The 27,388-nt window shown below is 30.6% G+C and overlaps 1 protein-coding gene across 2 annotated transcripts; it reads left to right on the plus strand.

The window, feature by feature from the left end:
* Window positions 1-725: 725 nt before the first annotated feature.
* LOC143248356 (dynein axonemal heavy chain 12-like) lies at window positions 726-17,847 on the plus strand. 2 transcript variants are annotated; one of them, XM_076496717.1, is made up of 6 exons: window positions 726-851; window positions 7,304-7,507; window positions 13,193-13,348; window positions 14,332-14,500; window positions 16,260-16,386; window positions 17,657-17,847. In XM_076496717.1, exons 1-3 carry the CDS (start codon window positions 753-755, stop codon window positions 13,307-13,309), a joined length of 420 nt encoding a protein of 139 aa, XP_076352832.1. In that variant the 5' UTR covers window positions 726-752; the 3' UTR covers window positions 13,310-13,348; window positions 14,332-14,500; window positions 16,260-16,386; window positions 17,657-17,847. The 2 variants fall into 2 exon arrangements, with proteins under 2 accessions (XP_076352832.1, XP_076352834.1); XM_076496719.1 differs by lacking the exons at window positions 13,193-13,348; window positions 14,332-14,500; window positions 16,260-16,386; window positions 17,657-17,847 and adding an exon at window positions 10,571-10,770.
* Window positions 17,848-27,388: the final 9,541 nt, after the last annotated feature.

The following is a 27,388-nucleotide window of genomic DNA, read 5'->3' on the forward strand; positions in this document are numbered from 1 at the left end:
TTGTTTTTGATCAAATTGATGTGATCATGCAGTGAATACTAGTCAGTTGTATTGAATGTGCATAAATACTTTATTACTTTTATTTTTTTTTTTGATATTGTATGTAGTCAATGCTTTCAACTTTCATCAGATATATTTTTAAGACATTAGTAGTAGTGTGGTGTTATTTTGAGTGACTGTTAAATATGCAGTAAAGATTTTAGAAGGGATCACATTAATTCTTTTGACATGTATTTAACTATTAACTTTTACTTTAGTTTTCATTTAATATTTTAGCAATGTGGATTTTCATATTGGTTATAATGATATGAATTTAATTACTATAACGTTTTCTATTGAAAGTGCAATCAGAATATTAAAATAAGAATTTTGTGGATATGTTAAAATGGCATGCAATCAACTTGTATTAAAATTCATTAAGCATATAAAAATATTTTACTATTAGATGAAATCATTTTATATTAATAATTTGCACTGAATATAACATCAAGAACTTGTTGCTAGTATTGATGCTATGCTTATGTCTTCTAATGAGGTCAAATTAACAATCTATTCATATAATGTACAGTTGAGATTTTAATGTTAACACTAATGTTAGTTTTCTAATATATATGCTTGTCTTAATTTTTCCTGTAAATGCAATAATTTATTTTGAACTAAAAGAATGTAGTTGAATACAATGAAGTGGATTTAGATTCTATCATTACCTATATTAACAGGAGTTGTCCCCTACCACAGAAGCCAATCGAGTCATGTCTTTAATGAACCTTATGGATTGCTTGTTAGGTGACATAAAACATGAGAAAGTAATGAGAGACATCTCTGAAGATACTGTATGTATGTGGCTAGAGGTTGGTTACTTCCTTTTATTCATAATTATCTAGTAATGTTAGAAGTAGCCTACTTGCTAAACCTAAACAATTAATCCTTGGCCTCAGTTTGTGAATAAGTAATATCTTTTCTTTAGAGGCTTTGTTCATCAATGTTTCTTGATAAATGCTTAAAAACATTTAAATGGATGGTTTTGTCACATTCACAGACAAAATGACTTTTATTATTATTAATCAGTGTTCAGAAATAAAAGTTTATGACTTTGCTGATTTTTCATGATGAACTTTATACTTCTATGTCTACTATCAAATATTGAAGAAACTGGAAAATTGAAAATATGTTTTAAAGATAATAAATGTAATGTCTATGTACCTATGATGGTAGAGGGGTTTAAACTGTTTGGGGCAATTTTCTAACCTTTGTTTTTCTTAATAATAAAAATGCATTGGACCAAGAGAGTGTAGTATTGAATACATAGCAATATCATTGATTTGTTTGTAAAACTTGCCATTGTGAGTTCTTAGCAGCAAAGTTCATCAATTTCAGAAAAACTGACTTGAAAATAGTGATATTACAGTTAACATTGAAAACCAAATCATAACTTAACTGTATAATTTCTTTCAAAGATATTTTTGTATACAGAAATTTAATATCAAAGCTGGAATAATGAAAATTACTATCAAACTCCTACTGTTGCATTTCATTAGAAAATTCAAAACTTCTTTCTAAATGGTATTCATTACACTTTAGTAATTCAGCCAAAACACCAGCTAAAGCATGGATAAAAGTTCAATGTTAAATACTGTAGATCTCAAAGGACACCTTTCATTATTAATTTCAAGTAGACCATTAACAGCTCTTGGAGGACTACATGTTAAGATACTGTTTTTCATCAAGAATATTGTCCTTCTTCAGTTTCAGTAAGTACTTTTGCAATTTAACACTTCTTCTATCAGTATGGTCATGTTATAACACAAACTTAGTTGAATCACATAAAAAGTCTTCACCTTTCTTTAAATATTAATTTTTACCAAAAATTATGATACTGTTTCCTTTGTCAGATTGGGAATTATTAGGTTGTCTGGAAAAAAAATGTTTTTGAACTCTGACTTTTGGAAAAGTATAAACCAGTGTTGTAAAACATGCTTTAATCAAAGTGAGCGTCATTTGCTTCAACACACTTTTGCCAACGTGTAATGATGTTGTTTATGCCCCTGCTAAAGAAATCAGAGCTTCTATGGTCAGTGAACTCCCTGACAGCTTCTTCTGCAGCTCCCTGGTTTTGAAAATGTTTATTGTTCAAACAATTGTCAAAGTGCTTGATAAATGAAAATCTGTAGGGGAATGGTCTGGGGAATAAGGTGGATGAGGCAGAACTTTGATTCCCAATTCATACAATTTTTGTAACATCATCCTTGACAGGTCTCATTTTGCTGATTTTGTTGATCTTCAGTCAGCTCATGTGGAACTCACTTATCTAACACTTTCTCTTTCCAATTGCACTCGGGTGGTTGGCAATGCTTGACTTACTTGTGCCTAGCTTTTCTGCAAGGTCACATACTGTTGTGTCAGGGTCTGCCTCAACTGCTTCCCTTAATGTGTTTTCATCTAAGGATTGCTTTCTTCTTTGGTATTTGTGGTCTTCAAGACTTTCATCTCTATGTTGAAACATTTGGAATCAAATAAAAGCCCTACTTGTCCATGCTGCCTTGGAGAATGAAAAAGTTACCCTAACTAGAGTTGAAACAGCAGACAAGTAAGACATCTTGTAAGGAACAACACCAACAATATATTACTCAATATTCAGCTTCTAAATGTCATCATGAGAATTCCGACATTTATTTTTGGACAACCTAATAACTTTTATTTTTTGGCTCTTTAATTAGTAATGATGATGGTCACAACCTGTATGAAGTGTATTAATTATAAAGGCTCAACAGGTAGGCTGCTTTTTGTCTTTTAACATTAGTCATATATTTAGAATTATTACTTGCTAACATTTTGCAATAATATTTTGTTCTTTAGTATAAAACTTATAAAGTGCTTTAAATACTTTTGAGCATTAGGATTGACCTAACTTTTATAGCATCTGTGATACAACATTCTCCTTTTTAGCAATCAATAGCTACAGAAAGTTTAGGATCACCACAAGAAAATTAAAAAAAAAAAGAGCAAAGACTTTAGCATGAGCTCTTGCCTCTTTTTTCAGGTGAATTTATTTGTATATAACAGTTAATAATCAAAGAATATTTTTACTTTTAAAAGTTTCTAATACATTTAAATGAATTCAGTAGTAACTGTCATAGTTTCATGTCATTGTTAGTAACCATGGAACTAAAGAGCTTTTCAAAGAAGTTTATCAAAATATTGTAAATTAATTAAACAATCTTCATCTAAAACATATGCTTGTGTGTTGGATGATCAATAACAATAGAAGCCGTGAAGTTTTTCAAGAGGTTTACTGGAGCATTTTTGATAAATTGAGAACCAGTCATTACATTATAAGCATATTTCTTACACCTGTAAAGGTGAGCAACAACAGAAACTGAAAAATGACTTTAGAATACCAAAGAATTATCTATTTAGGAGTTATATCTTAAATCATTATGAAGTAATACCTTTTAAGTTCATAAACAACATTCATGACAACATTTTTATTTTTTCAACAATGTTTTTTTCAATTTTCTGTTGTATGGTCATTGGGTGGAACTCTTAATGAAATTGGAAAGAAATCATTCAACATGATCTTTCGTGCATTAATGGAGGTTAGGTATTTGTACAGTTGATTTAATTATTACAAAGTTTTAATTGTATTTTTTATACCTGTCGGGTAAGTAGAATATCACATAAGCTGTTTCTTCTTTTTATTCTCAGCTATATACTCAAAATAATAAATCATTTGATATATATGTTAATAGAAAGACTGAATTTTTTCATCAGTTTTCCTGTAACTAATACAGCAGAAATTATTTTAGACTTTTCTAGCTTCAAAACACTTAATGTTAATCTTATTAATATAATTCAATAATATTTAATTTAGGGACAGCAATGTAGATATGTGTGCATGTTTTATTTATCATCTGTAATTAGATAATAATGATATTTATTTTCCAAAAAACATAATGATTTTTTTAGGCAAGCATTTTTGTTTCCTTATCTTCTAAATGTTGAACAATATGGCTTCTATAGCCTTGTTGTTTTATATATAAACATAATATGGGAATGTTTTTGAATTATTAATATAAAATAAAATGTAGGTACTAGTAATATGAGAGTAAAGTAAAATGTAAGACTTGTATGGCCCTCAAATAACTTGTCCTGGTGTGACCAGACAGTTAGGGATCTTTTTTTGTAATCTGAAGATCTTGGGTTTGCCCCCATCACACCAAACATGCTCACTCTTTCAATTATGGGGTCATTATAATGTGATAGTCAATCTCATTATTCTTTGGTAAAAGAGTAGCCCAAGAGTTGGTACTAGGTAATGATGACTAGCTAGCTACCTTTTCTCTGCTCTTTCACTGCTAAATTATAGACTACAAGTGAGGATAACCCTTGTGTGCCTTTGCACATAATTCAAATCCAGCCAAACCAAACTCAATATTTTTTTTAACTTTCTAGTTCCAACAAGGCTCCCAAATTTTGATATTCTCATTCAGTACTGCCTTCTGGAGGTCAATTCTATGTAGCTGGGTTTTGGATTTAGATCCAAAACAATCAACATAAGTCCTCACATATATATTACAGATACCTCTATTTTCTCATACAATTACAGTCTTGATCCTCTTTGTGTTGTGGGTCATGATAGAGGTACTTGCAAATTAATCCTCATCATATTCCTGAATTTATGTTGATTCCCAGTGGCCAAGTTTTGAATGCAGTTGATTTGCCACATATAGTCTGTTGCACTCTAAATCTTGGAGCACATTCCTTATTTTACTCATATTCTGTTCATCAGGGAGGTTGAAATTCTAACATATTGTAATTAGGACCACTGTACAACCATTTTCTCTCCCATTGGTATGTTCTCCTCATATTTTTATGCCCACATCTATGCAAAGAGTATACTTGGTATAGAAGTGGTGTGGTCTCCCATATATACTTCTCTTATTAGGGTGCCTTTCAAATGCTTTTGAAGGATCCTTCTACTTCCTTTCTTGTACCATCCCCTGCACCTATTCAATGTAGAATTCTAGCCATGTATTTTTTAAATGAAAATAAGGTACTCTGTCAGAAGTTATAAATCTCCTACACTGAAAATGTATTTCTGACAAGTACTTACTTTCACTCACACATTCCACCTTTCTTCCTCGCTGTTGAGCAATGCTTAAATTTCTGCCTAAACTCGAAGTGATAGGTAAAATAGTATAATGGGAGTCATGTGGGTGTGTGGCATTACTATTGATAGAGATTTTTTGCATAATAACTTGGATGCAATAATCAGTTAAACCATGTGAATTGAAGGGTGGGTAGGAACAACATGTGAACAACTTTTTGCAAATAGAGGCAGCACTTAACAAAAATAGTTACGTAAGGGAGTGGAAGTAAGTACCTGTCAGAAATACATTTTCAGCAGAGAAAAATTATAATTTTAATTTCAAATAAGTAAATTGCAGATGTTAAAGTTAATAAGACTACAGTGGAGTCAGTTAAGATACATTTATGAACTGACAACTTGGCCACTATTCTTACATGTCTTCAGTAGTTCAGCATTAATTATTTTGTGTTTGAAATATATATGTTTTATAATTAAAGTAATCCAGTGTTACCAGAAACATCAAAATATCTCATTTATGTACATCTTAGATTAGTTCGGCTACTTACCCATCTGCTAGGATAACTGAACTATCCAATACTAGATTATTTTGTATTTAATGACATTACCTTATTCCAGCAATGTCTGATATAAGAGATACTAGATCTTTCTCTCATGTCCTAAATCATCTGATACATTTAAAAACATAGAGGTACCATAGGATTTTAGACACAACATGTTGGCTCTTTAGATATGTTGGAAATACTTTTTAGTATGTCTCATAACAGTTGAAGCCACAGAACGTTAACCAGTAGATATACTAAAGTAATAAATAATTTTTCTCATAGGGGACTTTGTCTAAAGAAGTCCAAGAGATGGTAGTTGACAGCAATAAAAATATTTCATTTCATTTAAAGCAGCCAATACCCTCAAAACACATAGTGTTCAGTTACAAATTTGACAGAAAGGTAACAACTTGAACGTTTTTCATTCTTAATTTAAATTTATGAGTCATTTGTAATTAAGATAGTGACTGAAGACTTGTATTGCTTTGATTATCAATTGTTATCATTGTGGATGCAAAATGATAAACTTCATCAAATATGTGAAATTATGTTATATACTTCTAAATTTCTGAAAACTGACATTTTTAAACTAATAATAAATTAGTAATAATCATTTGAGTCATAAACTATGCAGTTCCTAAAATTAAACAGATAATATGATTTAGAAGTTAATCTGAAAAAGCGTTTACACATTATTTAAATTGTGATTCAAATTAACTTTAGTTATACTTGCTATTGTTTTCTTACTGTATATTTTTTTTTTATTAAAGTAGGGCTTTTGACTGTAGTGACATGAGCACAACCAAGTGGTTAAGGTGTCATATTCTGATCAGAAGTTCTATAGTTTGTGCTCTGTTACTGCCTAAGTAAAATCATACTCTGCATATTAGGGCTCTAGGTGTAGTATAAAAGCGATGGTCAAATCCAACCAATCACATTTTGCTGGGGATGGAACTGACTAGCTATCTTCCCTCTAATCTATTCCTTCAAAATTAAGGACAGCTATCACAAGTATTAGTTTTCCATAAAATTCAACAAATATGACATCTAGCTGAGGTTTCTGTCAGAAGTATATAACTAGCAAATAAAATTCAAGAAACCCTTCAGTAAATTAAATCAGGTAATAGAAGGTAAACTTAACTTACTCATGAAATAACTTGAACTTGCTAATGTGGTTTTAGTTTTTGTACAGAATTTTGTCTATCCAAAATTATTTTAACATTATGTTACAGTGTTCTTTCTTAAATTTTACAGGTTTAATTTTATGATTAACTACTCGAACCAAAAATATTCTTCAAAACATATTTAATTCAGTTTTGTTCACCAATTTGGAATTCTGGTAAAGAAGATCAAACTGTGTGTCTTCTTAAAGTCATATTACTGTTTCATATCCAACACAAACACACAGTAATTTAGTTTTATGTCATATTATGTTTTGCAGGTACATTGTTTAAGCTTTGGCAGGAAAATAGATAATTTAAACTGGATGTAACTAATAAAAAAGCATAAACTTAAGCACGTTAGCAAGGGATACAGAAATAATTTAAATTATGTAATTAGCAAAGTGAAGAGTTACTTCTTCCATAGAAAGTATTATCTTTTTTTGTTTTACTTCTTTGTAGATGTTTTTAAAAAATACTTTTTTTACCAGCCTGGTGAGAATGGGAAATGGATGAGGTGGCAGGATCAACTGGATGAAGTACCACCTATTTCTCGTGAAGCACTAGTTCACCAAATCATTGTTCCTACTATTGACACTGTTTGTTATACATTTATGCTGTCATTGCTAGTATCTCATGAAAAACCAATGCTACTTATTGGTCCCACAGACACCGGAAAGTCTGTCTACATTACTGTAAGTTTTCAAAGTTCATGTGTGTCTTATACTTGTGTTTAGTTTTGTCACATGTAAAAATTTATTTTGATGTTAATTAATAAGTTGTTTTCTAGGGTGATAGTAACCACTGAATTAGAATCTAACAAGCATTGTGAAAAATGCTTGATCAAAAATATGTTATCCCTGCAGGTCAAAGCTAAAAAATAAACTCATAAATTAAAGAAGCATCTCCTGTAAAAAATAAAATAACTAGAAGTACATGCACTAAGCTAACAATACAAAATAATATTCATTAATGTAAAAATTAATTTTAAAATATGCACTTAATTTTTAACATTAAAAATAATCCTGTTTAATAAAACTAGACGTAAAGAAAAATTGTTTATTTTGTTCTTTGGAAAAGATGTAAAACTGTTAATTTTTCGTCTTACCAGTATACTAAATGTGAATATGGTTATGAACAAGTACTTACAGAAGTACACCAATCCAACATCAAAACCTGATACAAGTTACACAGAGGACTACAAATCATAAACAGAAGTACATATATCACCTATCGAGAGAATTATACTGATACTGTATCACTGACTACCTCGATAATTATGACACCAGTATAAGCAAGTCTGTATATAATATTCATAAACAATGAAAAGTAACTAGTGAAATCTGATTTCTTTACCCTGACAACTTTAATGTAATTAAAGTAATATGGCAATGAGATAATCTGAAGTAACAGAACTTATTATAAGTATTGTGTATGATCAAGCTATGCTATCATAAGCCAATTCTATGCCTCCCACAAACATGGTCAAGTGAGGCAGAGGGCATTTTAAATAACAGATTACTAAAGGCAATTCTTTGGAATTAACTCAGAGAAATAAGGTATATTTAGATACTGAATGTTAGATTAATAACTTCATAACTAATAAAATTTACATAGTGATAAATACAACAATTAACAGTTTTTAATTGTTAATTTGTTTTCCTCACCAAAACATGAATTTTGTGAAGAAAAAAAATGTAGAAGCCTAATCTATTTTTGGTTTTCTGCTTTCATTACAGCATAATATTAATATAATTTAGATTAATTTAAAGCTCCATCAGTTCTACTTGGAAATAAACAAAACAGGCTTCAAATAGTGGTGGAATATAAGTAGTTTGTGGTTTTGATGTCCTTTACTGACCATAAACTCAGACTTGGTTTATTCATTTAGTGTACTATTCCAAGCAGCATTATTAAGCTATAAATTCAGCAAAACTAGTCTGTTGCACTGGAAGTAATTAATAAAAAAAAGTCAACAATTCTCAACCACACAAATAACCAGTTTGCTGAAAAATAATAACAGATAATTAATTGTGACTGTATTTCATGCTATACAAACACCTAAAGTATTTTAGATTATTAATGATGAATAAAATTCTGTACCTTGGCTTAGAAGAACAAAAATTAATCAACAGTATTTTCTGATATTAATGTAACTAAACAATTGAGACCATACTGTATTATATAATGAAATGTTATGTAACTTGTAATAGATGAAAAACAGTGGTACTAATGGTTACTTGATGTAATGAAAATATCTATTATTCAAAAACATTTATTAATCACTGTTTAAATATACTTTTTCTTTTTTTCAAGGAGTATTTTTCTACTGGTGGATGGACAAAAGTTTTTGAATGATTTTTATATTTTTTTAAAAGTGCTTTTGTTGTTTACCCTGAAAAAAAATTTTAAAAATAGCTAATTGATTTAACACAAACAACAAAGAAGATGTAAATGCAAGCGAGTTTAGTAACATAAAATTATTTATAAACATCTCAATATTCGTGTACCAAACTATTAGCTCGCCAACTTCAAATATATATAATTATAGCCTGGTTTCTGGGATCATGGCAGAAACACTACAACTGGAAAGCAAGAGAAATAGACAAGAGAATCAAAATCAAGACACATAACTATACAATTAACCAACTTTTATTCTCAGGTCAAGCCTTTCTAAAGGATTCTACAACTCTACATCACCCAATAATTTACATCCAATTCTAAGTCATTCCAAGCCAGTTATATACATTTCTATATTAATTGTTTGAATAGGCCTCTTAACTAGAAGTACATATAGGAACGTTTACATGTTAACTCAAGATGTGAGAACATAGATGGCAATATATAACCATTACATGTTCAAAAGGATTAGTGTATATTTCTCACTGTGCATTACTCAGTTGACATGGATATGATTAACTACATGTAAAACTGAATAGAAATGTAGAACAACTGTGTAGACATACCTGAATAAAAATATCTTCAATATTAGTTGTGAAGATTTAATTAGTAGCTGTTTTAGATGTGATGCAATCATAGCACTACTTACAAATAATAATTCATTAGCTCATTTGTTTATTCAAGGGCTATTTTTGAATAAAATAGCTGCAAGTTTACAAATCATTGTTTGTCTTATTTCATTACACTAGTAAAATTACAAAATACTATTCTCCATGTCTGTGTTGAACAAAGTAAACTAATTTTTTGAAACACGCTTACCTCCTCTTGCACTTTACCTTTATCCCAATGAATTTTTCTCTTTTCTGCCAGTCTAAGTTTTGCTATGGATCTTACCTCACTAGTTTCTGCCTTTATACCCCACTATATTCCCAATAGAAGCATAAATCTTGTGATTCTTTCCACCAATGTTAGTATGCCCCTATACCAGATCTGTATATAAGAGCTATCTGTTATTACTTCCTGTTCGCTTTTCTCAAAGGCAGAACATTAGAATGACAGTTTTATGTGCTTGTTGCAGTTTTATCTCATATGTTTTATAACCATAGTTATACCTATGCTTTTTCTCCATCTTATTGGATTTTGAGTTTAATGTTTATTTACAATAAAAAAAATTCTGAGGCATTTTGGATATGAAATTTCACATTCACATCTCTGGCATAAAATATATATATTACTTAATCTACAACATCTGGATTATAGAATTTCCTGGAAAGTTTCTTTTCTGCAGAGGATGTGCAATATCTCATACACATAGAAGAGGAGTCTTACATAATATCCAATGTTTCTATTCCTATCAGCTCAAAGTCTTTGCTCATGGAGGATCACCACCCAAACCAAAGAAGTGTTGAATGTCATGAATGGTCATGACCATTTTTGGACATACCATAAGCTTTGTTTTTCTTTCTAATTTGGGCAACCTCAGTTGGATTCTGCACTTCCAGAACCAAATCAAGCAAGTCTTACTTGAATCTGCATAGATAGCAACACTTTCTTTGCATCTCCCCATTTGTAAAAGGTTTACTGGTTGCTACCCACCTGGTTTTCAAGCTTTTTTTTCCAGAGACAGACTGTCAAAATGACTGTAAGGTAAAGAAACTTTGTATTTTGACCATTTACATTATATTTTTGGATTATTCATACTGTGATAAATTTAAGGAACAGCAAGTGCCATAAATCTTAAATGTCTAGCACTTAGAAATATTAACATAAACTTATTCTGTAAGTTATACAATTCAGTGTAAAAAAAAGGTTTTTTATCAAAAATGTCTCAATCAGATATGTATGACAAAAGAGATTGTGTAAATCAATGCCTTTTAGTGTGAGGACTCAGTTTGGAAATTTTCAAAAAATCAGACAAAAAATGCAATGGCTTAGAAATATCTTATCACCAGAAAGGACTTCCTGAGGCTTGTGACATGTCTGTTGATAATTATTATTTATAAAAATAAAACTTTTGTGACATGCCATGTCAGGCATGAATTCACAGGTTACTATTTCCATCATGGATACTAATCAGCCCTCTTTTATTCCACCCATTATTTAACATCTCTTAGAGGTTACGAGTGTATGCTCATTTGAGACTGTCCATGATCTGATTTGTTGTGAGATGAAGACATATATTTTGTTTGGTGGTATCTATCTTTGGGCTCTGAAGCTACTTTTGCTGATGACCCAAGACAGTGTGGAGAAAAGTTTGGCTCTTATTCTTTTTATTTCTAGCACCTTTCTTCATTTACTAGTTCAGATGCCCAGGAGAACAATTTGGATAAGCCACTTTCTTCTCAATTTCTTCAGTTAGTTAATCAGGTTTAGTGATGTTTTGAGGTTTTCTCCAGTTGCTTTTGAATTTACTCCATTGTTGATGGCCAAAAAGTTTAAGAGTGACAACTTAGTTTTACCTGCTGATATTGCCATTCATTCTGTGAGATTTACTGCTCTATTACATGACAAGATAAATATACCTTGTCCCATTCATATGTCTGAATAGCATGCTTTTGCTTACTACCTCCAGGTGGACATATGTTTCAATTCCATGGACTAGATCCTCTTTTAGGTATGTGGAGTTTCATATTGAACCCTGTGATCACCAAATAGATCAACATTTCTCAGAATCTTTTGACCTTCATATGATGGGCAGGATGAGGCATCCCAAAGGCTCAGAACCATGAATTGGTGTCACTGTTTGGTTGTAGGGGATGCATAGATGTAGATGGAGAGAATCACAAAATTTAAATTGCTGTAGGACATAAAGTCTGGAGGAAATGAGGTAAGATTTATATCAATGCTTAGATGGGTAAAGAAGAGAAACTTTCATTGGAAAGAGGCTAAGGTGTGATAGGAGGTAAATATTATTATAAATATATATTTGGTACACGAAAATGTTAATTTTTGTGATCCCTTGCACATTATTTAAAATTTCTATAGGATTGCAAAATACTACATACCTTAACGTCCCATACCTCTTCCAAAGATTTAAAGTTCTTGTCTGTAACATGCTCAGTATGGCTACAATAATGTGCTAAATTCAGCTTGAATTTTTTTTTCTTTCTTTTTCAATAGTTATATTCCATTCTACTTTAATTTTCATGTGGAGAATTGATTACTTTACAACTGTCTCATGGAGCAAAGTTATTTTTTTTTCTAAATTCTGAAAATTTTCATTTCTGCATCTAAGGAGCCAGAATGTTCTGTGGAAGTCTTAATTTTATTTTCCTTTGTTCCTTGCTCTGCTGAATTATTCTTTAACTTTATTTAGTTTAAAATCTACTTGAATACAGTTTCACTTTAATTTTCAGTAGCATATTTATAGACAGTTTTCATTAATTACTTTGAATTAGTTCACTTTTAATTCATTTTAGTTTGCAGTGCAATAACTATTTCAGGCCAGACTGGTGTACATTTGTTTCTGCTTCAGATAAAGTGTTTATTCTTCAGTCTGCTTTCAACAATGTGTCTTGTTCCTGTCAGTCCATATTGGGCAAACTACTATTCTCATCTATCTGCATGATAGATTCTTGAACCTCTAATTTTTTACAAATATAAGATAGCCGTAAGCTAAGTTTAACTTTGAGATTACCTCAAGATTAGTTGTTGTTAAAGAATTTAATTCAACTTTTGACATTTTTATTGACTACCAGTAGCTTAGCAGTAGTTCTTACAGTTTCTAACGTTAAAAACTGGATTTTCATTCCTACAGTAAGCACAACACACGTAGCTCAGTGTGAAGCATTATGCTTAATAACAGACAAACAAACAAAGACATCCTTAATTTCCTAACATACTTAAGACTAAATGGGGAATACAAAGGATAAATAAGCCAGCAAAATTCATAATTCATGCTTTTATTATTAAATATTTTGTTGAACAAAATGTGTAAGTAAGTGTGTAAATTGAGTATAGTCTCTGTTATTCTGTTTCAGGATTATTTACTGAATAAAATGGATGGGCAAGTGTACTTACCATTGCTTATTAACTTCTCAGCTCAAACAAGTGCTAACCAAACTCAAGATATTATAATGAGTAAACTAGACAAGTGAAGAAAGGGTGTTTTTGGACCTCCTTTAGGGAAAAAAATGGTAATCCTCAATTTTTATTATTACTTTCCTGTACATCTGCATCTAAATTTCTTTTAATTTGTGTTTATTAAACTTTTAGATGCTTCTTTTACCTAGTCATTGTAATGGATTACTCTTGTATATTGATTTAAATAGTTATGCTTGTCTTAGTTGAATTTATATTTAGAAATGTATGTAACTTATACTGTTATAAGTTCCACCAGTTCTCCAAATTTGTGGAAGATTTTTGAATGTAAGAATCAACAATATGTTTTACATTGTTGCCTACTGAAATTTCGAGAATTTTGCCTAAAGAGTATAAATTGACATGCCAAGAGACAGAAACAAAATATTATTGGTTTGCTGCAATCAGAATATATAAGTCTCAAGACCTATAATTGTGATTAATGCTAATTAATCTACAGATATTTGACCAGGTACGTTTATAGATTTCATACATTATGAACCATTCTAATTCAGAGAATTAACTTCAAAACATTAGTATTTCTACTGAAGTTATGTGATAGCTTCATGGAAATACTGGCTAGCCTTCCTATCAAGTGAAGTGTATCTGTTTATCAACATAAAAGTGATTTGTTCCTTATGGGCCTGGACCATCGATAAAATATTCAGTTCCAGACCAAATAGAAGAGTGAATACTGTCAGTTTGTAAAATTTTTTTATACAAATAATTATTTGTAATAATTGTTGTTATAAAGTGTATTGTTTTTTGTTATTTTTATATAGTAAAATATATTTGTATTAAGAAAGAAAATTGTGTGTATCAATCTTGTGAGCAAATATCATAAATTTGGTACATGTTAACATTTCATTAACTTCTAAATCAAAATTAAATTTCTGGGTAGTTGAAATCCTAATACATAATGTAAATAATCTAATAAATCAGAGATTCATTGGAGATGAATAATAATATGAATACACAATGAAAAGTCAAAACATTGTGTTTGTTTTATTTCTGAATCATATTTTTTGGATGTTGCAAGGTGGTGTTTGTAGATGATTTAAACATGCCATAAAGAGAGACTTATGGAGCTCAACCTGCTATAGAGTTGCTATGACAGTGGTTAGATCACTGTACATGGTATGACAGAAAGGAAGTCATAACTTTTTGTTTGGTGGATATCCATTTGATTGCAGCTATGGGGCCTCCTGGTGAGTATTTGAGCAGTTGATATTTTTTTATATGTTGTTTTTATGAAGTAAACATTAATATATTTTCACTAATCATCACCCGTTAGTGTGTATTTTACTTCATTAATACTGTATATTTCATAAACTGTTACCCGAAGTCATAATTCTGTTGATTTGTTCTGGCATTGAGAACAATGCCAATAAACAGATCAAGATTTGTATAAATGTGTGGATTGTTTGAGGAGAAAAGAAAACCTAATTATAACATAAAACAAAATTTCATGAAACCAAATAACTCAAATAAACCAAGTAAAAAATGTAGATACTAGAAACCACAACTAAAGTAACTGAACACAACTAAACTACTACTTCTAACATAATACCCCACCTTTACATCTATACCTAATAGCTTGATTCCTTGTGCATCTACTTTCTTGCCAAATCCCGATTTTGATTCTCTTCAATATTACAGCTTTTAAACATGAAGTCAAAGTAGAGATTTATAATTAGATGATCTCAAAGCTGAAGTGATTTTATTTTGGAGAAGGTTGTGCAAGTTTCAATATGTATAGCTACTATATTTGTACCCTGTAGCTATATGAAGAATCTTTAGACTACTGATCTGTACTAGAAAGGTGTATAGACAGGATTTTGTAACCTTGTGAGTTTTTATGTATACTAAACATGTTGGTTAGTATTTATATCTATGCATGCTTTGTAGTTTTTAAGTTGTAAAGCCTTATATATATCTATATAAACCACCATATTAATATTTCAATTTGTATAGATGCATGTATGTATATTCAATGCAAATATAAAACAGTGTATCACACCATAATAGAATATTTTTTACAGTACGTATAGTTGTATTTCTATCTTCCTCCTCCCTTCTGCTGGCTGTTGTAAAGCTGGTCATGGTTTTGCTGCAGATGACCATATTTCCTCTTTTTTGTGACGTTCTGTACACTCTAAAAGGTCAAAAACATGTTAATTAAGAACCATGAATTGATCATATTACCATGTTACAACCCTAAACTCTGTTGGGTCATTGCTGTTGTGTTTTATCTAAAACTGAATATTTTCAAATTAAATGTCTAGTTATAAAATGTCTACCTCATTTTCACCTGCAATTGCCATCATTTTTGTCATCTATTGCTTGCATGATTTTTGTCAATTCTTGTAGTAAGTTTCATGGATGGCTACTCTATCTACAGTATCTATAAAATTTGAAACCATGCATTGTTGACTATAATTTAACCCTTACCATCAGTCATCACCTTAATTGCTTATCTGATGCTTGAGAGTGAGCATGGTGTTATCATTTAAATTACAGCTTAAATATTTCTGTATAACATTTTAGATGTTTTTATAACATGCAATTGTAAAAAAAATTGTGATCCTGTCAACAGTGTCATGGCTGAAAAGGTAGGAAACCTATATGTATATGAATGATACATGACATCAGTGTAGTTGTAACAGTAAGTTAATAATCACTGTGGTACATATGTCATGCCTGCTATATAAACATGAAATTACGTTCTTACCCCACACACAACGATATACATACCAATGTAGTAGATAATAATAAAGAAGACCAAATTGGCAACCCATATTAGGAATCACTAGCATGATTCATGACATTTTTCATTAGATATTTTGTAATCTTGCAGTATTTCACTTGAATAAAATACTTTATGTAGTAATTAAACTTTATGATGCTTTAATATTCTATTTTAGTACTTCTATTCATAGTGTATTTTATTTTACAAATACTGACCAGGTGGAGGTCGTAATCCAATTACTCTACGCTTCCTCAGACATTTCAATGCTGTCAGTATTAATGAATTTGATGATGAAATCATGACTACTATCTTCAATTGTATTCTTACATGGCATCAAGAAAGCAGGTAGAAATTATTTAATTCTTTTGTTGTACGTAAATACTGATGTATTTAAACTTATGTAGAAAGTGTATATTTTTTTGTAAACATTAATTTATGGATGTTGTCACATTGAAAATTGTACATGTACATTAAAGAGTTATTACATAATGAAGTGAAATGGACTTAAAACATCATAAAATAAAACTGTTGTAGAAGACTTATAACATTTGGGTTAAGTAATGTGTAAAATTTGGCACAGATTTTTCTCCATGTTAAAATAGTTTTATTTCTGAATTTATGGTCTTCTTACCTGAGTCTTTGCTGGGTAGCAATGTATTGAGCAATACAGATTCATTTATTTGTGTAACACTGTTTTAAAACAGTAGTAGCAATAACTGACATCTGGTATTAAAGTTATAACCACACAGAAATTATGACAAATAAAGAATTAAGTTTCTTTATAATACCTATAATTATATTTTCTTTATGCTTGTTATGTTCAATTAATGAATTATCTTAAATATTTTTAAGCAGTAATGTGTATAAGGTTTCATATTGGTATGCATTTACAAAGACCAAAGTTTTTGATTATTCAATTTATGTAAAAATTTAAATCTTTGACAGTTAATTCCATATTTCTCATAGTTTCTCTGTGGTTAATAACCTTAATATTAGATGTCAGTTATTGTTATGATTGTTGCCAAGACATCTGTTTTAAAATAGTGTTCCATAGATAATTTGTATTGTTCAGTTCATTGTTGCCTGGGAAAGGCTCTGACACGTGAGTCAAAAGCTTGCAAATAAAAAAAACAAAAAACATTTTAACATAGAAGAAGTTCCATGCATTATACTACAACATAAAGAAAATGGTAAATAGTTTTCTGGCATTCAGTTACTGCAACTGACCTAGCTGAAAGTAATGAAGACATACTGAAGTGTTTTCCTGATTTTAATTTGTAGTGTCAATGTTGCTAGATACAGATGGATATGGATATGTTGAATTGTTCCTTCAAGCTTTATTTTCCAAAATAATCTTGTTAGTGAAGTGGAAGACAATTTATGATTCTCAGAATGCATTGGTTTTTGTATAAAATTCATGTTGCATGAAATATGTTAATCTACTTTATAGATGACAAACAATTCTGATGTAAAATTGCATATATTTGTGAAACAAGCTAAATTTTCTTGAGCTCTAATATTTAGAGAAAAAAAATTATTGTAGATTTTTATTCAGTGATGGAATATGGAAACACATTTTAAGTGGCAAGTAATGTTTCTTCAATAATTATAACAGGGGATTCAGCAGGGACTTTGAGCATTGCACTGAAGAACTAGTTCAGGGCACTCTTGCAGTATATAAAGAAGCAATGTCCTGTTTATTACCAACACCAAAGAAATCTCATTATCTGTTCAATCTACAAGACTTTTCACGTGTTGTCCAAGGCTTGTTACTTTCTTTACCAGAAACTACTGAAGATCAAACTTCTCTTAAAAGATTGTTTGTACATGAGGTACATGTTTTAATAATAATGAAAAGAGTAATCAATGTAGATGGTAATTATAAACATACATCTGTACCATATGAACTTAAAGTTGGATAACCACTGGTAAACAATAATCTAATTTCAAAAAGAAAATATATATAAATTTTAGAGAAGCACTATCAGTAGCAATATAAAATAATTCAGTTTTCATCATCTAATATTTTGTAAACATGTAAATGACTGTAAAACTGTCTGATTGAAGTCAGTATACAACTTACATAAAACTTATTTTAAAGCATCCCAAAATCTCATTCTGGTTTGTTTACTTTATACCATATTTAAATCTACAATTTCTTGAGGAAGTTTTTTTAAAATAGAAAGATAGAAGCCACAGTACCTGAGACAGGTGAGCATTGTACAACAATCAAAATTAATAAGCGAAAGTTTTATAAGTTTTTTTAAAGGTGTACAACAACATATCAGTAAATGGAAAAAGTATGAAGAATAATCAAATTATCTAAAATAATTTTTTATTGTTTTAAATGCTTTGAAAGACATTTTACCAATATTGTACTTACATTTCATGAATTTGTAATTTATTCTCCATTAGTTTATCTTTATTAACATTTTTCTTCTTGCCAGGAGCACAGAAATAGAAAAAAAGACGTATGAAAATATCATGACCAGTAAGTTTAGGTAATTCTTTAAAACTGGGTATTTGTACACTTTAAATCTTCGACTCTTACATAATAACTAGTTTTTTTGTTTTTTATACCTTCATAATAGTGAGGCCCACCATATTGGGTATTTTTGTTTTTGCTTGTTACAACATTCGATTTAAAAAAATGACCAAAGCAAATTGAGTATAATAATTTGTTTTCAATGTTAAACATAAAGGGGATTCTAATGGTAATTAATGGGATTAATTGCAATATTTTAAGAAATGTTTATTTAATTCTTATTTGTGACTTCTTTTTGTAATTTTAATAATCTTGTGACCAATAAAACAATATGGTGCATGAACATATTAGATAAATGTGTTTAAAAATCCCTGTGAATCCCCACTGATAATACTTTGGATATGTTAATAATTCTGCTTTAAGAGTAAATTCTGTCAAAAAATATGTCTTCTTTCACTTTGCATTTTCAGGTATTTAGAGTTTTCATGATCGCTTGGTTGATGATGATGACTGAAGATGGCTGTGTGAATATATCCAAATAGTGTCAAGAGACCATCTGCATATTAACTTTCATACCCTTATGGCAAGACTAGACCTGAATGAAGATGGTGTTGTTGAAGAATGTGACTTAAGATCACTAATATACTGTGATTTTGCAGATCCAAAATCAGATACATGGAACTACATAGAGGTTCATGACATCACTCATCTTCGTTCTATCACAGAATGTTTTCTAGAAGAATTTAACAAGGTCAGCAAAAAACAATGAACTTAGTTTTGTTTAGGTAGGTGTAGTAAAAGTAAAAACTCTTTTTGTCTTTAAAGTAATGCTTTTGTTTTTTTCTGCCACACATTGATTATTATACATGAAATGGTTGTTTTCATAATGTAATTCTTTAGAAACAAAATGGATTGAAGTTGTGTAATAAGGTACAAAAACGGTTTATGTGCTGAATTTTTGTTTTTGTTTACACATGTCTTTAAATTAGATTTCTTGTGTGATTTCTGTTCTGACATCAATGTAAAAAATGTTTCCCTTTCCCAATATTCTTCTATTAATTTGAAATTATTTTACTAATATTTCTTTTGAACTAGATATTTTAAATTTTATAGAATCCTTTTTTGTGTATAACTGTCACAAAATTCTGTAGTATCATTATAAATATTTCTTTAAATATTAGTGTGCAATATTATGTACTGTGAAAAGTAACCTTTTTAATTATTATGTATTGATGAGTCATTTTCATTAATGAAGTAATTTTTACAGGAAAGGAATATCTAAAGAATTGAAAAAATTGTGTTAATAGTTTCAAATTTCTAAAAGAACTCTCCTTACAATGCTTTAAAATCAGTTACTATTACGTTCTTTTCAGTTTTTACATATGCTTCCTGAAACAAGTTTTAAAGTATATCCCTTGAATATTAGGTTATGCTGTTGAATTTATTTAGCTGAGTGTATTAATATTTGTGACACAAGAATTTGTTTCCTAGAAAAGAAGAGACAGACAGGAAACATATATTAAGGACTTTATTTAGATTTATAATCATGTATCTCTTGTGAATAACATTTTAATACAAATATTCTTGTCAGTGCTTGTCTATGCATAGTGTGTATTAGATTATTTTCCAGTTGTATTCTTTGTCACATGTAATTACTAGATACATTTTTGAAAGGTATTATAAATAAGTGTTATAGGTTCTTTAACTAAGAAAATATTACAAATAAACCAACTTCACCCAGCCCTACCTACTTGAAAACAGTTTTCAATCAACACATATTTATCTAGTTAATGAAACCAAGTTTTGGTACACTAGCTTTGTTCTATAATGGCTGTCACAATCCCTGATGGCATTCATATTTTGGTTGTCAATATATATATATATTTTTAAAATATGCCTGATTTCATAGCAAATTTTTGAATTCCTAAAACCCTTTACAGTACTCTTAATGTAGTTTTCTGTATCCAGGAAGGTTATATATATATATTATTTTATCAAACTTTACAATAATAGTTTACATTTCATTGTTTTACATTTGGAATGAAATTAATTATTCATCCCTCATATAACTGCAAAAGTGTCATGACATAAACAAACAATTAAGTGGTCTCTGCACTCTATAAGTCATATTTACTAAACTTGATAAAACTGAAAAGAATATTAAATATTTTATCACAGAGAGTCAAAAACCTGGTACATATATTTTCCCAATGTTATAATAATTTGTACAAATATCTGTACAGAATAATTTGTAGGACCATTGCATGTTTATTATATACAGTTTATTTTAAAAGATTTTTATGTTGTTATAGATTTGCTATAGAACATCTATGTAAAATATCTCGAATTTTGAAGCAACCTCAGAGTAATGCTCTGTTAGTTGGAGTGGGAGGGTCAGGTCGACAGTTTTTGACTTGTTTAGCTGCTCATATTGCTCATTATGAAATATTCAAGTAGGTTTTGCTTTACGTCTGGACCTTCTTTTATTGATTATATGCAAAAATTAAACGTGTGATAGTAGCATACAAGTAACTTTGTGCTGGTGAGGGTTTTGTTTTGGTGTTTTATTTAGTACATAGTATGAAGTAATCTCATTCTTAAGCCTTATCATTAAATTTTATTTCTTACTATCAATTAATGTGAAAGTTATTCATACGTGAATATCAAAAATATTTCAGTAACTAATGTATACAAGGATTTCCTTTTATTTATTAGGTGGAAATTACTAAAGGTTACACAAAATCTGAGTGGCAAGAAGACTTGAAGCATATCCTGAGGAAATCAACTTCCAGTGAACAGCATGGAGTCTTTTTGTTTTCTGATACCCAGATTAAGGAGTAATCTTTGGTAGAAGATATCAACAACTTTTTAAATGCTGGAGAAGTTCCCAATCTGTTTGCTACTGACGAGAAACAAGAAATTTGTGAGAAAATGAGACAGATAGACAGGTTATTGTAATCAATATTGCATAATACAGCTAAGAAGATAAAATTTATGATGTATTGTAATTATATGTGGGTAGGTTAATGCTTAAAATTAGCAATATCTTTTTCCATTAAACCTTATATATTTACTTATATTCATGCAATGAAATTTAATCAATAAACAGGAATCAATAATGGTTTTCCCATGAAACTGAAGAAAGATACTCTAGTTATTGGAAAAACATTCTATTAATTAACTTGCAGTTGTTAAAAATACAGATAATTACTAATAAATATGGTCTTAGAAACTTTTGATAACTGTTATTAGACTCTTTTATAAAGTTCTTAAATAACTTGTCCAGTATTTGGAGTTACTTCATAACTTTTAATATGCGTAATTGTGTGTGTGTGTGTGTGCTTTGAGTGTCTGATCAAAAAATGAACTAAAACGGATAAGAGTAAATTTTATTAATATCTGTTTGCAGACAGCGAGATAGAGCCCAACAGACAGATGGCTCCCTAATAGCGCTGTTTAACATGTTTCTACAACGAGTAAGAGAACAACTTCATGTAGTTCTAGCTATGACCCCTATAGGGGATTCTTTCAGAACTCGACTTCACAGATTTCCATCTTTGGTAAACTGCTGCACCATTGACTAGTTTCAGGTAGTTGTTGTTTTTAAAAGTTAATTGGTATAGTGTTATGCTATAGACTATCTGTTGCTCTTTTTTTATTTTAATTGGTATTTTTTATCTTTTGAATGGTGACTAATATCTTTACTTATTCTATAGAAGTCAAAGCTCTTTAGTTTGTGATAACACTTGTTAAAAGTATCAGTTAATATTCACCATCTGTTATAAATAATTTATTGCTACTGCACCATTGGTCCAAGTTCAATGTGGAGCCTTTTTTTGCTCAGAGATGGGCGTTTTACCTGGTGGTAGATGCCAATAATAGATATCTCCATTGCCTACCTTCACATCCTTGTAGAACTTCAGTTTTGACCTACTTTCTCCCCAAGTCTGCATTGAATCCAGGGGGTTTTTCCTCTTTTTCTCCTATTTTCTTCCTTTCATCTCCCAACTTTACTTTTGTTTGGATCCCAATAAACCCTGTTTCTAGTTATGGGCATCAGGTGTGATATTACACTTTCAACTACTCTCTAGGATATGTACAACCATCTTTTTATTCCTTGTTAACCCTCCTCCCTTTGTGATCTTTCCCCTTGTCTCTTACGATTTGGGTCCACTTTCTGGGCCATTTAACCTACTTCTCTCTCTACCTTCTTCATCCCAAACCTTCTTCTATGTTTTCTGCCATCTGATCCTTCTTCTCACATTTTTCCTCATTTCTTATCTTTGTTGTCTGTTGGAGGAGATACTTCACACTAGCATGTAGACCATGCCCAGTTCGTTCATTTCCAACCATCTTCATCACATTGCACTTTTGCCCACGTTGCAATTTTGTTTTTCCATCTGCGACTGTGCTCCAGACTTTGATGTGACTTTAACTGGTAAGTTTTTTTTTCATTTCCCTCTTTTTCAGGGGTGTAATGTAGTCATGGGCTGACTTGCAGGCAGGCCGAGTAGGTTGTTTGGCTTAGCTGTTGGAGCTTCAGCTAATACTACATACTGTTACATGATATATTTATTTGAAGTGAGGATGCAGTGTGTGAATGGAGCATGCAGGCACTAACTCAAGAATTTATAGTTAAAACAAAGCAAAGACTACAGACTAGGATTTCCAATAACACTTTTTATATATGTCATTAAACCCTTAATATTTACACACACATATATATATCTTTATTCATGTTTATCATAGGCAATCATTTTAACTCTATTAATATGATGACTGATGTTTAAGAAAGAATGACATGAAAATTACTTAAAAAGAGCTTGGGCACAAAATGGCCAGGTTTTTACTAATAGCAAGAGACATTTTCTATACTTGTTCCTTGATTCTTTCTTGACTTTTCTCCCTTCTTCTTCTGGCAAAGATGAGATCTGAGCCTTCTAGATGATGATGTCAATCATGTGAGATTGCTTGCTAGATTTCGAACAATCTGGCATCTGGTTCTAGGATCTTTTATACTAGCTGAGGGGAGAATTATCAACTTAATCATAAGTACCATGGTGTCAGCTGACTTCCTGTTTGTGATTTCTTAAGCTTGTAAGTTACTAATAGTTTGTACTAATGTGTCATCAAATGGAAAAGGTTTCTTTCTTGTTTACAAACTTCTAAGTTTGTTAGTTAATCATTCTCTTAAAAACAATAGCCCATATTGTAGCATCAGCCCAATATCCAAAGTTCTTCTTGGTTTCAACATCCAAGTTTGCTTAACCCCTTTTAAGTTCGATAGCATCAATTCACTTCAACTCAAACATACAATGGACAGTTTCTCATCTTTAGTTTACAGCTTGAATAACGCCTTTTAACGTTGATAGTATCTATCTGTTTCAATCTAAACAAATAGTAGATGTTATTCAGCAGCTTTCTGTGATTCTCTGTTTTAAAGAACTCCTCTGTTGTCCTTGATAGCATCAGTTCTTCTTAAACTAGCTATAAACTTGGCATGTCTCCTTGCTGTTGTTATTCTGTAAACATTATTGCTTCATACACATATTTTTTATACTTCATTACTTCCTGTTTATTAAAATAATTATTAAAGGCATCCAAATATCTAGAGATGCCTCATGGATTATTGCTTTCATTCTTCCTTTTTCTCTTTTATTACACTAATCTCACTCTGTAGCAAGTGGTGCCTGACCAGGTATTCTTTCATTTCACAGCAGCACTGGCCACATAGACTCTAAATTTATCATCTATGCTCCACATGTTCACCATAGAGATGGGGTGTTTCACAAGATCACTAGGAGATTATCTACCTATTGATAATTGCTTCATAAACATGTCTGTTCTGGACTGCTTAGGTAAGATACAAGGCGATAGCTGCTCATCCCTGCCACTCAGTATGGTCTTCTTTTCAAAATACAGATTTGTGATCTCCCATTGTACTATTTCCAGTGTTGATGTTCCTGCACTCTTCAATGCATTCTCACCCTCTTTCCAGTTGAGTAAGTCCTTACCACTTTCCAGTTTTAGCTGCTGGGGTGGGTGACCACAGAGGCACCTTCCTGAATGGGTTCCACAAATAAAGTAGGCTATAACTATTCAGTTGAGAGTCGGATGGTCATGTTTTGCTGCTGTAGATGTGATGTGGCCTCCACAGGAGTTTCATCTATCTTCTCACTGCTAGATGTGGCCTCCTTATGCTGCTTACACATTCCATCAATATTCACAACAAAAGGAGATGATCCATCTCATTACAAGATGATGTGACCATCTTATACCATTTATAATATTGTGGAGTTGATCTGTTACCTTACTGATTGACATGGTATCCTGTTTCATATTCCATACCAACTGGAATTGATCCATTGCAAATACAGTTTGCCCATTTTGATTGAGAGACCTTATCCTACCTTCCCATGGATGTCATTTCCCAATGCTATAATGTTTATTTGAGTGAACCAGTCATCACAAGTCCTCACACAAGTTAAATCTATCTTCTATATGCTGAATGGCCAGTCTCAGATTGCTGTAGGGTATTGATCTTTATGTAGTATCCAGTCATCATAGCAGGACTTAATCCCTGATTATTGAGTTTGAAGTTGAAGATGGTGTAATCCTCATTCTACCTTCATATGTATGTAGGTACCCAATAGAGGAAGTTTTGGGTGTAGTACAGTCTGACATGCCCTAGCCACTCTACACCTTATGATTTCCATTGTTATATTTTATGAATTATACACATGGGTGATAAGTATACCTAACTCAGAAATGATGTGGTTCCCTTTCTCTTATCTCCACATCGTTTTCTTTTATGATTAGGGGTATTCTTTGAACACTTTTGGGAAGTACTTCTGTTATTCCCTCTCACCTGCTCTTCTCCATGTGAATATAGAATTCTAGATAGTTTTGTGAGAGGAGGTAAATGTCTATCAGAAATACATTTTCAATAAATACGTTTACAGATCTTGTTCATTCTTCAAACTATATGGTCTATGATGCCTGACTTTACACTCTTGAGATGATTTGTTTATAATCATGGTATTTCCCCACATCTGTTGGTTTCTTGCATACTCTTGTTATGTATGAGCTGTGTCTTGGCAATTATTACATCAAAGAATGAGTCCTTGTTATCTTTTTCAATTGTAAATTATATCATGCAACCTTGCATGCTTACATAAATTACAGATTTCTGAACCTTGTCTCTCGTGTATTGCCGTATTACAAAGGAGCATCAACATTCCTGAACCAACTATGTTTTGAATTGTCAAGTTTAACATGTTCCATATAGAGATCCATTATAAAAACGATCATGTACTAAATTGAAATATTAATGAATTAATAGAATATGAATTATATGTGAAAAAAGAAAGATAAAAGAAGCTTTCTGTATTTGTCTGTCTGATAACACTCTTAGTCAACTTAGCACAGAAGTAATCAAAACCTTTTAAAAACATTCAAATTGTTAGTTGACTTAAGCTTTAAAAGGGAAGATCCCAGTCAAGATTTTTATCAAGAAGACTAAGGATCAAATCCTGACCATTACTAACACAAAAAATAGTCCCTCCCAGGATTTTCTCAAATAGGACAGCAGACTGGCATCTGAAACATAAGATAAAAACTAATTAATTATTATAATCTAATTGATAAAAGTTACTAAATGATAATTAGATTTACATGATGATATAGATTACCAATGAGAAGGGTTTATTATTTTATCACCTTGAGACAAAAGAGCTGCTGAAACACTGAGTGGTTTCAAGTACTTGTTGGTGAGAATAAAGGATCATTGACAAGTCAGATCTGTTGCATTTTTATTGTTTTTAATTATTCACATTTAATTATTTTTAGAGTTTTTTAGATTTCATTTTATGTGATCAATAACTGTATGATATAAAACCTAATCAACAAGGATTTTTGCATGAAGTAAGTGTACCTTTAGAAATGTATTATAAAGGAAATAAAAATATGGTTGATTTTGAAACTTCATTCAGTTTTAACAGTTGTTTAAGCAATTATTTATTATTACAAAGTAATGAAATTCATAAATCTTTGTGTTGTTGATACTGATAATAAATATGAATTGTGAAGAGCTTGAAAATGTGAAAATTAAATTTTTTCATGATGTTTTTTTAACTAATGCTTTTCTTTCTTCAATGTTCATTTATGTATATAATCTCTAAACAGTTACGTTACATTGAGATATAATAAAACTGTGTAAAATGTAATTTTATTGGTAAACAGATGTTGCAGTTCAAGAAAAGCCTGAATACCTGGTTAAATATGTTCTAGACATGTAAATTAAGAACTAATATTTAATCATAAATCTAGATGAGAAAGTTTCAAATTTAAAAAATAAAACACAGTAAACAAGACTCCATTTATATGCAAAAACGGCTCGTTTGGGTTGAGAAAATATTTTACATAGAAGAGCGAACAACGTTTCGACCTTCTTCGGTCATCGTCAGGTTCACAAAGAAAGAGGTAACTGACCGGAAGCTGACCACATGTTTGAAAGGGGTTGTGTAACTGTGTGTTGAAATGTAGAGGGCGGTATTAGATGTTTGAATATATAATATATATTACCAATATATTTTAGCACTAACTTTTTCTTAATTTTTTATTATTATTTTTAATTACTTTATTTTTTCTTTTTATTTTATTAATTATTTTGCATTATTTATTTTTATTAATTTTTTAAGTTAATATTAGCTTAATGATCTAATGTGTAAGTTTATCGGGGAGAGGTGTTTAGGACTCTCTTCATCATATATGCAATACCTGTCTGGTTCGCATAACAGCTCATTTTTTCTCCACTTTGTACCGAAATATTTTATTGTACTATGTAGAAGTCCATCTGATATT

This window comes from Tachypleus tridentatus, chromosome 4 (genome assembly GCF_004210375.1).
Source record: "Tachypleus tridentatus isolate NWPU-2018 chromosome 4, ASM421037v1, whole genome shotgun sequence".
NCBI lineage: Eukaryota > Metazoa > Arthropoda > Merostomata > Xiphosura > Limulidae > Tachypleus > Tachypleus tridentatus.